The following is a 13714-nucleotide window of genomic DNA, read 5'->3' on the forward strand; positions in this document are numbered from 1 at the left end:
AATCTTGGGCCATTAGAGCGTATGTCCCATCGTAGTTCACTTCTTTCCAGGCTCTCTGGGGCAGAGGTGAGTCTTGCAGCACAACCCAAAGACAATGAGGGAACGGGTCTCCCTCACCCTCTTTGGAAGGATCTTCGAGAGTCCTGGGCCTCCAGCTCCCCCGAAACTTCATCTGGACTCTGATAAGCACAGGATATATTGCAATCTTAGCTGTTGTGAGAGTGCCTGTATCCCACCAGCACCTGGACTTGGAGCTGGGAGTGCAGGGGGAGCCAGTGCATGTGTAAGAGCTCTGCAGCTGTAGGGGGCAGGCTGCTGTGGTCGTTTCCTTGTCTGGGTACAGAGGCAGGGGGAGTAGCAGTCATCTAGCCTGGAGATTAGGTTTCCTGCAGCCAGATCCCCATGTCAGGAGCTTGGATGGAGGCACCTTCACTGAGTGCTGCTGTGTGATCCCCTGCAGTTACCAGAGGGCAAAGTAGGGACAGCGTTAGCCATTTTCAGAAGCCGTCTGCCTCTTGGCATTGGACCTGTTTGCTGAGCGCCTGTTCGGCATTCCTCTTCTGAGACTCTCCCAGTGGCTTTCACCCCAGAAGAAAGGCAGCCCACTTGTGCTTTGATTTTCCCTTTGCTCAGTGGCCCCAGGCCTGCGCAGTCATTGCTTTTATTGGTGCTGCTTAACAGCCTGTCAGCCCCGTGAGACTGAGGTCAGCAGCTTTGGGAGGGCTGTGGAATTGTGCATTGCCTGCCATGTATCTGCAGCATAAACTGGAACCGCTGCAAATGCCCAGGATGCTGCAGCATGGCACTTTGTGGGAGGGGGATGTGAAAAATCCCAGCTTCCGAGCAGAGCTGTCCATGTGCTGGAGGTGCCAAAGGACACATGGAATCAGCAGCTGCTGACAGAAACAAACCTTTGGGCATCCTGTTCAGCCAAGATGGAAATTGAATCCAACCCAGGACTCAGTTTCCCAAATATATGAGAACAAACCAGTCCAGGCTGCTTTGTAGCTGGCTGTGACCAGAGCTAAGATCCATGTGGTGCAGGCCCCTGAAACATGGCCAGACAACACTAGTGGCACTGCATTGGCATGGGCAGCTCAGGCAGAGATCCCGCTCTGCACACGCAGCAGCTCTGTATGCACCCCGCCCTGAAGCTCTTTGAAAATGTGGCCTGGAATTTGTATGGCTGTATGAGTGCTAGGGCCACATGGCGAGAAGTGACAAGCACTTCAGTGGTTAGACTTTGAAGGGAAGTAACTGCAGTGAAGCTTGAGGAAAGAAGGAGGGATGGAAGGACCAAAGTAATGACACAAAGCCACAAGCATGGTCCCTCCGTGTGGTAGCTTTCTCTCTCCCACACAGACATACGGGTGTATCACTGAGGTAGCTAGGATAGACGCACACATTAGTAATTCACTAGGAGTGTGCCTCTGACCAATTGTGCACTAGTACAAGATTCAAACTCTGTGTTTTAATCCAGACTGGGAGAGGGTGGGAACATTGCTGGGGTGAACCTAAAAGTCGTGAATAAGGCTGTGAGTTGCTCACGGAGGTCATGGATTCCATGATTTTACATGACCACTGTGACTTCAGCCCCGGATGGCGGGATTGGGCTTCTATGATCTATTGTTTCTTGCCCACATCCTGTCCCTGACTTTTACTAAAAATAGCTGTGACAAAATCTTAGCCTTAGTCATGAGCTTCTGCTGCTGCTTCAGTGACCCCTGCTGGTCGCCGTGGTTCATGGGCTCATTGCAGAGCCTATGGGACGTCTCGATGGTGTCTTGGGAGCAGTCTGGGGTGGGTCTTTGTGAGCAGGAATGGTTCTTGGAGAGAGCCATGTAATGGGAAAATCTGATAGCCTTTCCTGAGCGCTCAAGGTAAAGTTCCCTGTCTATACTGCACCGATGCATTGGCCAGTTCCTCAGGGATCCTGCCCTGCAGGAGGCAGCACATCCCGGGCCAGGGCCCATTACATCAAACTGCTGGGAACTAGCCCTACCTGGGGAGCTTAGATTTATTTACACTTATTTGGGACAAGCCATCCAGCACTTGAGAGTAATGCGGTCACCACAGACCCTGCCAAACACAACTCGTCTTTCAAGGTCGGCTGGCTTCCATCTGTGTGGGTGTGCGACCTGGTATTTGTGCGTGGATGTCTGCAGGAGTGTGCGGCTGTGTGTGCACAATGCATGGCTGCCTGTCTGTGTGTGTGTGCACATGGGAGCAGATGGGTGTGTCTCTGGGTGGGGAGATGAGTTTCTGTGTGTATAATGCATGTCGCCATGTGCATGCATGCACATCTGTGTGTGTCTGTGTAAGCAGTGTGGGACTGTGTTTGCACATGTGCATTTTAGGGGCGAGGGGTGATGCTGTGTGCACATCTGGGTGTGTTTCTCTCCCTGGGTTGGTCTGGAGAATCCCGAAGCCCAGGGCTGTGCGGCGTGTTCGTGAGGTTTCTCTTCCAGGGGGCTGGCTGCACTCAGTTTGGAAGTGCAGGCTTCCCAGCAGCAGCAACAGCAGCAGCCTTCCCATGGCGTATGTGCCTGGATTACATCACCGAAACTCCTGGTAAGAGCTTTCTTTTCTTCTGAGTTGGTATCTGGAAAGGAGGCCAGCTCCTTCCCACCCGATTCCCCAGCCAAGCAGAAAACCAGCCCGGCAGCGTATTTGTCTCAGATCTGGGAAGGAGGATGAGGAGGAGGTGGGGAGAACAGTCTGCAAATGTGCTGCAGCATCTGAGGAGTTAAGTGCAGGATCAGCTGTTCTCATGTCATTATGGATTCTCTTCATTTTATACAGAGCTCAGTCTGATGTCTGAATGCACAGGGGACTCCCCCTCCTACTCCACCTCCCGCCCCTTTCTCTGTCACTCCCTCACCCTCCCTCTCTCCTCCCCTCCCTTTCAGCCCCCCCCCCCCCCTCCTGTGCAGACCATTCATTCAGTGCCAGTGTCTAATGGCACCAAAGTAAATAGCCGAGCATTGTTCCTTCAGTGTAAGAGCAGAGGGCAAGGCAAGTGTTCCTCAGATGTAGCCTCTCAAATAGCACCACAAGGGGGAGGGGAGGGGACAGAGGAAGAGGAAAAGCACCGAGTGGGAGAGAGAGAAAGGAAAAAGGAGAATAAGCAGAGTGGATAGAAGAGGACAAAACTGACTGCAAGCAGCTCCACGGCTACCTGTCAACACATGCTGTGCTCCATGGCTAACTCGGGCTGCCTCCTTATCTCCAACTCAGGCATGCTTCCTCACTCCCTCCCCTGCCCTCCAGCCTTTCTCTACCTCCCGCAGGTAAGTGACCCCCTTCTTGGGTTTTTGCTGGGACGCTTGCACATGCTCTCTGGCCAGCACCCACTGAGCTAAAGGTCAGAGCTGAACCTCTTCCTCCTAGCCCGTGATAGGCCATTTCCAACTCATCCACACCGGGGTTGGCACCCGGGCCGTTTACTTGCTTTGTTCTTTGGTTGGGAGTGTCATTTTTTGGTTCTCTAGTTATTCTGTTGAGGTTTCTGCTGCGTGCCAGGGTTCTGTGCCTGACCAGGGGCTGAGCTGCTGGCACAGTGCGAAATGCAGAGTCCAGCACTTTCGCTTCCTCGCAGCTGCTATTCAGCATCAGCAATGAGGAGAAATCATTTACACTCAACTTTTAGAAATACAGGATCTGCATAGTGTGGATGACATACAGGGAGAAGCGGGGAAAGAGAGAAATCTATTACACACACGTGCCGTACACATATATGTGTACATGAGACACAAATAACATTAGCTATACATCAGGGTGTTTCAGGTGTTCATACAGAGGCTCACAGATGCATCTCAATAGGTCTAGTTTATTCAGGAGAATGCCAGGACTTTGGGCATCTCCTGATACCATCTCTCAGAGCTGGAGAATTCCCCTGTGCATTAGTTAGTTTCTTAACTTCTCACTGGGGTTTCCTGAGTCTCGGTTCTGTTCTCAGCTTGTCTGTTGGTTCTGGTGCTGTGAGTTCCCCACCTGGTGATCCCTGGGAACCGCTGCTCGGGAGAGGAAGTGTTCTCTTCAAAAGCCTCTTTGCTGTGTCCAAAACCCTGTGTCCCAGCCAGGCTAACCTTCCCTTTATGCTTCGAGTACTTAAATTCATAACCTCCTACCTGCCCTCTCTGCGTGGCCTGCGCATTTCACCTGCAAGCTGGCACCTAGGGCCGGGGGCTCCATTTGTTGGGCTTAAGCTCTTGTATGGGGAGGTTGCATTTGTTTCATTTCTTTAAAAAATTGTAAAGACTTGGTCTGAGTTGGCTCAGTACCAAAATGTGCCCTGGCTAGAGAGTGGAGCAGCATTAGAGCCTGGCTTCTAATTCCAGCATTCATTAGAAAGGGGGGATTCTGAAAAACGTGGGATTACTGCTGGTGAAAGAAGGATACGTGCTTCAGGCAAAGCTCTGAACTGTGACTGTGTGCGCATACTAGAAAGCCATGAGGGGCCAAGCGACAGGAGCTGCTCTTCGGACTGGACAGCGCCTTCCTGAAGAGAGGGGCTTAGGGAGAGCCTGAGGGGTGTTGTATTTAAATCTCAACCTCTCCTTCCTCGTCCAGGAGACTCCATGGGACTTCCTGCTCTGCTCTCCAGGCGTGAAGCTTGGGCATTTGGCATCAAGCGAAAAATGTCCCAAAATTCCCACTGGTCACTGGAGAGCTTAGTTCAATGTCTGAGGGCAGCACCCTGGGGAATTCTCAGGCTTTGAACCTGCAGCTAGTTTCGGGGACATGGGAGTTTTTGGTTTCTAAATGTAATTCCTTTTTTCCTCACTCCCTTTCACAATCGGCTTTCGCTCATATTTTAGAGCTGTGTAGTCTGCCAACCTCTACGCTGGGCTGCCTGTGCTGAGCTGCCCAGAGTCTGGGGTGGCTATCACCATCCATCACATGTGCAGGATGCACTGGAAACAGGTGGTTTGGGTAGGGTGGATTTGCTGCCTGGCCATGGCTGAAGAGCGCACAGAAGTGAAATGTAGGGTCTGGGAGAAGGAGAGCTTTTCACCTCATTTGCGGCTCCATCACTCCCTCTCATTTGCTCCCAGTGAGTTCTTGCTCCTTTCATCACCCTGTTTGTTTGAATTGGGATTCTCTCTCTTTGCTCTCCCAGAAGACCCTTTCTCTTTGGCAGCAGTTTGGAAATGTTGGTCAGAAAGGAGGGTTTGGCGCTGGTATTTTACCCGAATAGTGAGCTACAAGCCCAATCCTCTTTCTTCTTCCCTTGTGTTTGGCTGTGGTGAGAGGCTGTGTTCAGGGTTGGGGATGGACTCTTTGGTAAACGTAGCAACAAGAAGCCAGGCAAAGAGACATCAAATAGCCCAAGAAGCATGTGAAAAGGGACCAAAGAGCCAGAGGTCACCTCAGTACTACTCATAGCACACAGCTGTGCCATACTTGGGTCCATAGTAATGGATCTGCTGTGTGTGGCACACTGTGGATACTGACCACAGAGTAGTTCATTTATTGTGCATCACTAGTTTGTTTCTGAAATTCACGATGGATTTTAGATGTGAATTACATCAAGAATCCTGTGAACAAAGCACCCTTACGATAAGAATACTATCTACCAGTGTATATGCCATCCGTAGCCATGGAACTATGCTTTACAGGGGCAGACTGGACATATTTCACCTGCACATAACCCAGAAACAATGGAATTAATTTAGCTTAAACTTCGTTTTCTTTTTTAAATGTATCTTTGCATAAAGGCTGGACATGGAAAGTGAAGATAACTTAGATATTCTTAATGTTTCTGTGATAGATCTAACTTGTTTATAATACGTGTGTATATATATACACGTGTGTATATCTCATAGTGTATGTGTGTAAAGAGAGAGAGAGAGAGAGAAGATATATGGGACTTTTGGACTGACTTGATTTTGAAGATGCTCCACAGTTCTGAAAATCAGTCATTGTGCATATGGGTGTGACTATTCCTAGGGTGTGTTGCTAATGCGCATGGATCATTAAGGTGTGTGCTCTCTATACACAGACAGAGATGCACGTACTGTAAACATGTCTGTCATATCACGAGAGTCATTTGAACTAAGCCCTGCATTCCTTGCTTAAATCCCTAGGAACAGGACACACACTCTATCAGCCAGAAAACTACTCAGTTTCTTGGGGGTTTTGGTATAAAGAAGCCCTACCGCGCTTCTCTGGCTTCTTAGCACCAATGTTTTTTCTCGTGCTAACATTTCATGGGAAAACCAGAAAAGGAAGTTGTCTGCAAAACGTGTATTAACCAAATGCCAGGGAGAATCCAGCTGCAGTGTGGTCTTTGGTGTTTGTGAATAGCTCATCAAAGGCAGCTGCATGCTTCTTGTGGTTCACTCAGATTAGCTCCTCGGGAGCAGCTGTGCTGTCCTTCCTCACTCCCAGCAGCTGGTAGCCTTGTTACACAGCTCTCTGCCTGGTGCAAAGCCATCTGATGCGCTGCGTGGGCTCCGGGTCACAATCCTCAACCACACTTCCCCGGGCTGGGATTGCAGCAAGGTGGGGTTTCAGGATCAAGTTGGGAGAAGAGGGGCTGATAGAGTGCATGCTGGGGCCCTGGTTGAGTGCAGGATTGTGTGCAGGAACCAGACTAGCTGGACACAGGTCTGAGGAGTTCTCCCAGAGCAGGCAGCATGAGGAAAGGTAGGAGCAAGAGTTCCAGTGAGGCTGGGTTATAATAATTTGATCAGTGGGAACCTGAGCGCTATAGGGAGAGAGACTGATTGTTCAGCCAAGTACACAGAGGAGTCAGTCACTGTCAAAAAGTGTCTTAAGCATCATGACAAAAGAACACTTAACAGCCATCTCGCTGGCCTGGGGGTGCAGACTGGGCTCCGGGCCTCACGGTCACCATTAGAAAGCTCTGGAAATCTGGGCTCAGGGCATGGTGTGCAGTAACTCCTCTCTGCGCTGTCTGGAGAGGCTAAACGGAGTTAATTGACAGAAGGGCTAAGCCAGTGGTTCTCAAACGTTTATATTGGTGACCCCTTTCACACGGCAAGCCTCTGAGCGTGACCCTCCCTTGTAAATTAAAAACACATTTTTATATATTTAACAGCATTATAAATGCTGGAGGTGAAGCGGGTTTTGGGGGGGAGGCTGACCGTTTGCGACCCCCCATGTAATAATGTGGCCCCCGAGGGGTCCTGGCCCCCAGTTTGAAAACCCCTGGGCTAAACTAACTGCTGAATAACCCCCAGGGATTGTTTAAGCATTAGAAGGCGCCTCCCTTTTTAAAAGTGACCTGGCTCTGTGGCCACGTCCAGACTACCTGCCGTATCGGCGGGTTAAAATCGATTGCTCGGGGATCGATATATCGCGTCTAATCTAGACGCGATGTATCGATCCCCAAGCGCGCTTATATCGATTCCGGAACTCCACCAACCCCAACGGAGTTCCGGAATCGACAGGGGGAGCCGCGGACATCGATCCCGTGCCGTGAGGACGGGTGAGTAATCCGAACTTAGATATTCGACTTCAGCTACGTTATTCACGTAGCTGAAGTTGCGTATCTAAGATCGATTTCCCCCCCCCTAGTGTGGACCAGCTCTGTGAGTCACTGTGCATTCTCACACTGGGCATCAGCTCAGGCTGCTCACTGGAGCAGCTATTGCGACAGGCTGCTTGGAAAACCCTGTCCTGGAGGGTTGCTGTCAGGTTAAAAATCTCGTATTTTTAGAGAGAGAAAGTTCCATTATTACTAGCAACATCTTAGCCACTGGATCGTTTCTTGTTAAATCTCATTGCCTTTCCAGCCTTTGTGCCATTTGTTTGCTGCTTCTATTTGACTTATGTCTGCAAACCAACAGCTGACTCTTTGGTCCTACTTCCTGGTTCTAAGCCCTAGCCCGATGCTGCAGTGCTTGGGCTCCAAACACAGCAGGGGAAAGCTCAAGCCAAAGAAAATGTTATATTTAAAAAAATTAAAATATTTATATTAATGTTAGCATTTATAAAACCAATTTCCCCCGAGCAATGACATTTTCGGCCTCTGCTGCCTGGCAATATCCCTGTCATAGGTGCACTTGTATTTTAATACTGTGGTGCTGGGTGACCAGATTCGATTTCATAACTCCGGAACTCTTTCCAGTATTCTAGTTGGTCAGTGGAGGGATATGTTTTAACAAAGCCGAAAGGTTAATTGTGATAACAAACTCAGCATGCCCACCCAGCCTCTCGCCACACACCACCTGCCCACTCTCCTCCCCACCCACCGCTCAGATCTTGATGCTAAAACAGAAGGTGCAGCATCAAAACAAACAATTTATCACATTGCTTGGCTGCAGTGTTGGTTTTGGGAGTGGAGTGGGCCAGGGTGTTCAGTTTGGCGGCGCTAGCTGAGCAGCCATCTCGGTCCGGCACAGACGTGCATAGCCTGTTGGTTTGGGTGGGGTCTCGAACTCAGCATATTTTTGTCTCCTCCAGGGGGATTACCAAAACCACAGGAACACTGAGGCTTCCTAGTTAATTCTGCTATGAGTGGTCTGTGAATCCTCCTGCTTCCTCCCACCCCCAATTCCTGCTGACAGCTGTAAATGGAATTCTGGTGATTTAACACACAGGGCTTGTTGGGCTTTAAGGATCTTTGGCCAAACAAATAACTGCTCCCTGTCCAGGCCAAGCTGCACAGAACTGCTCCATCCACAAGGCCAGCAGAAGACTCTGCAGGGGGAAGGAGAGGTACCAGAGATGCGCCTCCCCTCTGGGCCATGGCTACACTGGCACTTTACAGCGCTGCAACTTTCACGCTCAGGGGTGTGAAAAAACACCCCCCTGAGCGCTGCAAGATACAGCGCTGTAAAGCCTCAGTGTAATCAGTGCCGCAGCACTGGGAGCGCGGCTCCCAGCGCTGCAAGCTACACCCGTAAGGGATGTGGGTTACGTGCAGTGCTGGGAGAGCTCTCTACACCCGTAAGGGATGTGGTTTACGTGCAGCGCTGGGAGAGCTCTCTACACCCGTAAGGGATGTGGTTTACGTGCAGCGCTGCGAGAGCTCTCTCCCAGCGCTGGCGCTGCGACCACACTCACACTTCAAAGCGCTGCCGCGGCTGCGCTTCGAAATTTCAAGTGTAGCCATACCCTGGGTCAAAACGGCTTGCAGTGCAAGAAAACCTGACAGGGCCCAAAGTAGCTGTATCAGCTCAGGAGAGGAACCTGGGCGTCACTGCAGACAGCTCAGTGATGACCTGCTCAGGGTAGAGCTGCAGCCAAAAAGCAAACGAGACATTCAGATGCACAAGGAATGGGATGTAGTAATCCGGGAAGTATCCTAATGCCCTTCCGTAAATCAATGGTGCAGACCTCTTCTGGATACTCTGTGTAGTGCTGGCAGCCCTGCCCAGAAAGGACAATGCAGAGGGCTCAGAGAAGGGAGATGAGAATAGTAAATTCAGATTATTTCCTTTAGAAAGGAGATGAATACAGAGGGACATGATGAAAGTGTATAGGTGGAGGACTGGTCTAGAGAGGGGGGACTGGGAGCTGCTGCTCTCCCAGTCTCATGACACAAGACCAAGGGGACAGTCTGTGATGGGGAAGGTGGCTGATTCAAAACTGATAAAAGAAAATACTTTTTCCGTAACACAGTTAGGCTATGGAACTCACTGCCACAGGATGTTGTTGAGTCCAGCAATTTAGCAAGATTCAATATGAGATTGGACAGTAATATGGATATCCAGAATATCTGGAGTTAGCATAGCTAATGCTGAAAGTCTTGGAAGGGATATTAAAGCTCAAGGTTCAGCCAATCTCTAACAGGGGTTAAGAAGAGACTTCTGTGTGTGCAGGTTTCACCACCTCTGCTGCTGTGGGGTTTCTTGCCTTTCCTCAGGTGTGTGGTGCTGGTCATTGTCCAATACAGGATCCTGGGCTAGATGGGCCAGCTCTGCCCCAGAATGGCCAGGCCAGTGTTCTGAGGACCTGGAAGAGTGATAGCGCGCTTGGCGTTCAGTCTGAACTGTGTCCATGCTCATGAATAACAACAACTCTTAGCACATCTCTAGTGTGGGGTCTAGATGTGAACTTGTGTGTGAAAAGCAGCATGCGTATACGTGTACTTGAGCGTGGGGGGGTGTACACAGGAGGCGACTGTGTAAATGAACACAGATGTGTATGTGCATAGGAAGTTTGTCTGAGGCAGGTCTGTGCATAAGAGTGTATGCAAATGGGTGAGTACATGGATCAGGGATGGGCATGTGCAGGCAGAGCTGAACGTTGCTAAGTGCATGGTGGGTCTGTGACGCTAATGGAGGCGCAAGACACATGAGTGAGCTGGACTCCAGGAGGGAAGGGTGTCCCAGCTGGGACCATGAACATGTCTTGCTGCAATTCCAGCATGTTGGTGTTTAATAAAGCGTGCCACAGATGGGGAGCAAGTGGAGTCCCATGCCTTGTTGAGCATGTCAGGAGAACGGCTCTAGGAGAGCGCAGGCAGCAGCCGGAATTAAGAGGTCTGAGGCAGGGCTTGAGACCTAGGCCACTCAAGCAGGGTGAGTGGGAAATGGGAAGAGGAGGCAGCAAGGGACCTGAAATGTGATTCAGGCCTTGGAGGCCTCTGAGCACCTAGGATGTGTCTGAGACTGTATTTTCACTGGGTTGTCTGCACTTGAGCTGAGTGCGCTGAGGTTACCTAGCGAGAGTGACCACACAGCAGGGTTATGTGACCCGCTGGATTAGTGCTTGGAATGATTGCGCTAGCAGCCACCTTGAGCTGGAGCCTAGACAGCATGAGGTAAAAGCATTCCTTCCCCCCCCCCCCGCACTAAGGGGTTTGTGTGTGTGGACAGGGCTTGAGCTTGGAGCAACACTCGAGTTAACTCCAGTTAACACACAGCCACAGACAGAGGTGGATTTACTATGGTAAAACACAGGGGGCCCTGGCAGGGGCCCCAGGGCTGGGCAGCTGTGGGGGCAGAAGCTTGGTTCTGCCGGCTCCTGGGGCTCCTGCTTCAGGCTCCGCACCCACTGGCAGCCTAGCTCCCCCTCCCCCGCCTCTTCCCTGCCTCCTCCCCTGAGCGTGCCACGTTCCACCCCTCCCAGCCCTCCAGGAGGGAGGGGGAGGATCAGGGTCTCAGTGCACTGGGGGAGGTGGGAGCGGGGCCTTGGAGAAGGGGATGGAATCGGGGCAGGGCGGAACAAAGGCAGGGCCCCTGCACTCCTACTACACATACCCCCACTACCCTCTGCCATGAGCCACTCAGGGCAGGGGGGCTGGGAGCACCCCCACAACCCCAGCCCACATCTCCTGACCTGACTCCTGCACCCCCCTCACACGCCCCCAGCCCCTTGCCCTCCCTGACTCCTACACTCCCCCACGTCCCAACCTGCACCCCTCGCTCCGAACGGAAGCTGCCCCAGATAAGAGCTCCACACCTCTACCTCCTGCCCAGCCCTGAGCCCCCTCCCTCACCTTATGTCCTGGCCAGACCCGGCACCCCGTTTTTTTACATTGTTTTTTTTATAAAGCGCTCTTATCCAAAGCACCTTACAATAGTTAGCTAACGATATAAACAATGTTTAGAAAAATCATTAAGTGGTCTGCTGAGACCCTCAGCGATTTTCAAGTGGTTTGTGAAAAAATAAGTTAGATTACAAAACCAGTCAAGGTACCTCACTTTATTTTCATTTACTTCCTATTACTTATAGGAGGAGGATGAAGAAAAAAAAATGAAAAACTGGGGCAGGGGGAGATAAGGGAGAATGTTCTTTTTCTTGGCTGGGGCCCAAGGAGGAGCCCCAAACATGAAGCTGAGCACAGGGCTGGGGGGCCCCAGTAACTCTAAATCTGCCACCGGCCCCAGAAAAGCAGGAGCATCAGGCTCAGTGGGAGGGAGGGGTTGCATAAGAGCCTGCTGTAGGAGTTTATTTCTGAGGCTGACTGCAGGGGAGTGGGAGGCATTTCCTAAAGCCCATTCCGAGACCCTGCCCACCCCAGACCTGCATGTTCTTTGTCTCTCTGGTAGCTTCCAGCTGGCGCATCTGGCTCCTGGAGATCCCCTTCCAGCTCAGAGCCAGGGCCTGGCAACCCAAAGGGCCTTTCGCTCTGCCGGAGCAGCACATACATTACAAATTGGGTTTGCATAGAATCAGCAGGATTCACTCCAGGCCTTTGTGTAAGCAGCGCTGCTGAAATGCAATCCCTGGCACCAAGAACCTATTAACTAGAGTGAGGCAAGTAGAGGAATGAGAGCCAGCCTGAGGAGGGAGTTCACAGAGGCAGTATCAGGATGCTCTGACAGCCCCACCAGTGCCAGGCTGATGCTGCAAGAGCTTTTGCTTTTAGAGCCTGACTTATGTGTTCAGTTTGTACCCAGTAGAAGGCCCGGTAGGGTGCAGATGGAGAGGGCTGGGGACCCATCCTGTCTGCTAGCATTGCCGAGCACCACTGCCTGATAGTTCCTCCACATCCCTGAGGCAGCCTTCAGGATATTCCTGTTTCCTGCTGAACCTGAGGGATGGAGATGCTGAGTCACAGCCATCGTCCTTCCAGCCACCCAAAGATTCCTTTTGAAGCCCCTACGTGCTGCTCCTTCAGATGTCCCTCTGGAGCCCCGAGGCCTCCCATCCTCACTGGCCTCAGGCGTAAATGACATGGAAATAGGGATAGAGCCCAGGCTGCCTCCTCTGGTTGTGTAGAACGCCAAGCCCTATGGCGCAGGGCTGGAGCCTGGCTTGGATTCCAAGGGCGAGTCCAGTGCCTGGATTGAGGCCTGCCCTCTGCCCTGGGGAAGCTCAGGCCTTGGAGCCCGTTCCTGCCCTGCTGCTGGCCGCTCGTTCTCATTCGTCACTGATGGAAGACAATCGCCTCAAGCCTCTGGCAAGGTCCTGGGAGGCAAGAGGAAGAGGGTCCTCAAGAACCGCATAGGACTCCTGGCAGCTTTAGTACCATAACAGGCTCCCATCCCCTGCCCGGCTGCCCTCCCGCAGCCCTGGGATCCCACAGGAGGCTCACGGCAGGGTTTGATTAGTGGTGTTTATTTCTCCCCGCTGGAGGCTTGTTGGTGGACGGGGTGGGGAGCAGGCTGGCCACTCCGTCTCCCCTTGCAGCACTTTGTCATGATTTTCCTCTTGTCTGCGAGCAGCGATCCGTCACTGCTCACATTACCCAAGTAGAAAATGACACATAAACTGACATGATTGCTGCTGTTTCTCAGCGCCGTGCAACATCTGTTTCCTTTATTGCATGGTGGAAGGTGGGCAGGGACTGGGGATTGGCTGGTTACTGTGCAACCCAGCAAAGATGATGTGACTGCAGTTAGGGGTAGCTGTGACTCTGCCCAGGGCTAGGAATTGACTGCCCTAGGCAAACTGGGAAATTCTTCCCACCCATTCCAGGGGCATTTCCTGCCCCTAGGGCAACTGCCTGCTTTGTAAATACAGTACCACAGTCGTGAGGGTCTGTGTGTGACACTGTGAGAGGCTGGGGGCACGTTTGCGGGGTGACGGGACTGCGTGTGTGAGGCTTTGCATGAGCCTCTGTAGCCCTGCTGGCCTTGGGGATGTGAGCCCTGGATAAGCACAGGGGAGTGAGGGTGAAGTTCTGAAGGGCTGCACTTATCCCCTCCAGGGACCCAGGGCCCTCCTCCAGCCCCCTCAGCCACACAAGCCCCTGCCCCACTTGCGGTGAGAAGAGTGAAACCTGAGTCACTCCAGAGAATATCTGCCCAACCAGTGCAACCCTGCACTCCCCCCGGGATGCTCACTGGAG

At 51.9% G+C, this 13714-nt stretch overlaps 1 protein-coding gene across 26 annotated transcripts in view; it reads left to right on the forward strand.

Annotated features, from left to right (window-relative positions):
- RBFOX3 (RNA binding fox-1 homolog 3) overlaps nt 1–13714 on the forward strand; it is a 433745-nt gene that overhangs the window by 324849 nt on the left and 95182 nt on the right. For 2 of the 26 annotated variants that reach the window (XM_050920029.1, XM_050920007.1), the window contains exon 1: nt 3005–3290. The exons of 18 other annotated variants lie outside the window; for them this stretch is intronic. In XM_050920029.1, the coding sequence (XP_050775986.1) occupies nt 3189–3290 (102 nt within the window). In that variant the 5' untranslated portion in view covers nt 3005–3188. Of the gene's footprint in view, nt 1–2441; nt 2572–3004; nt 3291–13714 lie in introns of those variants that run through there. 6 more of the 26 variants (XM_050920009.1, XM_050920031.1, XM_050920030.1 and 3 more) reach the window with 5 other exon arrangements.

Source organism: Gopherus flavomarginatus, chromosome 12 (genome assembly GCF_025201925.1).
Source record: "Gopherus flavomarginatus isolate rGopFla2 chromosome 12, rGopFla2.mat.asm, whole genome shotgun sequence".
Lineage (NCBI taxonomy): Eukaryota > Metazoa > Chordata > Testudines > Testudinidae > Gopherus > Gopherus flavomarginatus.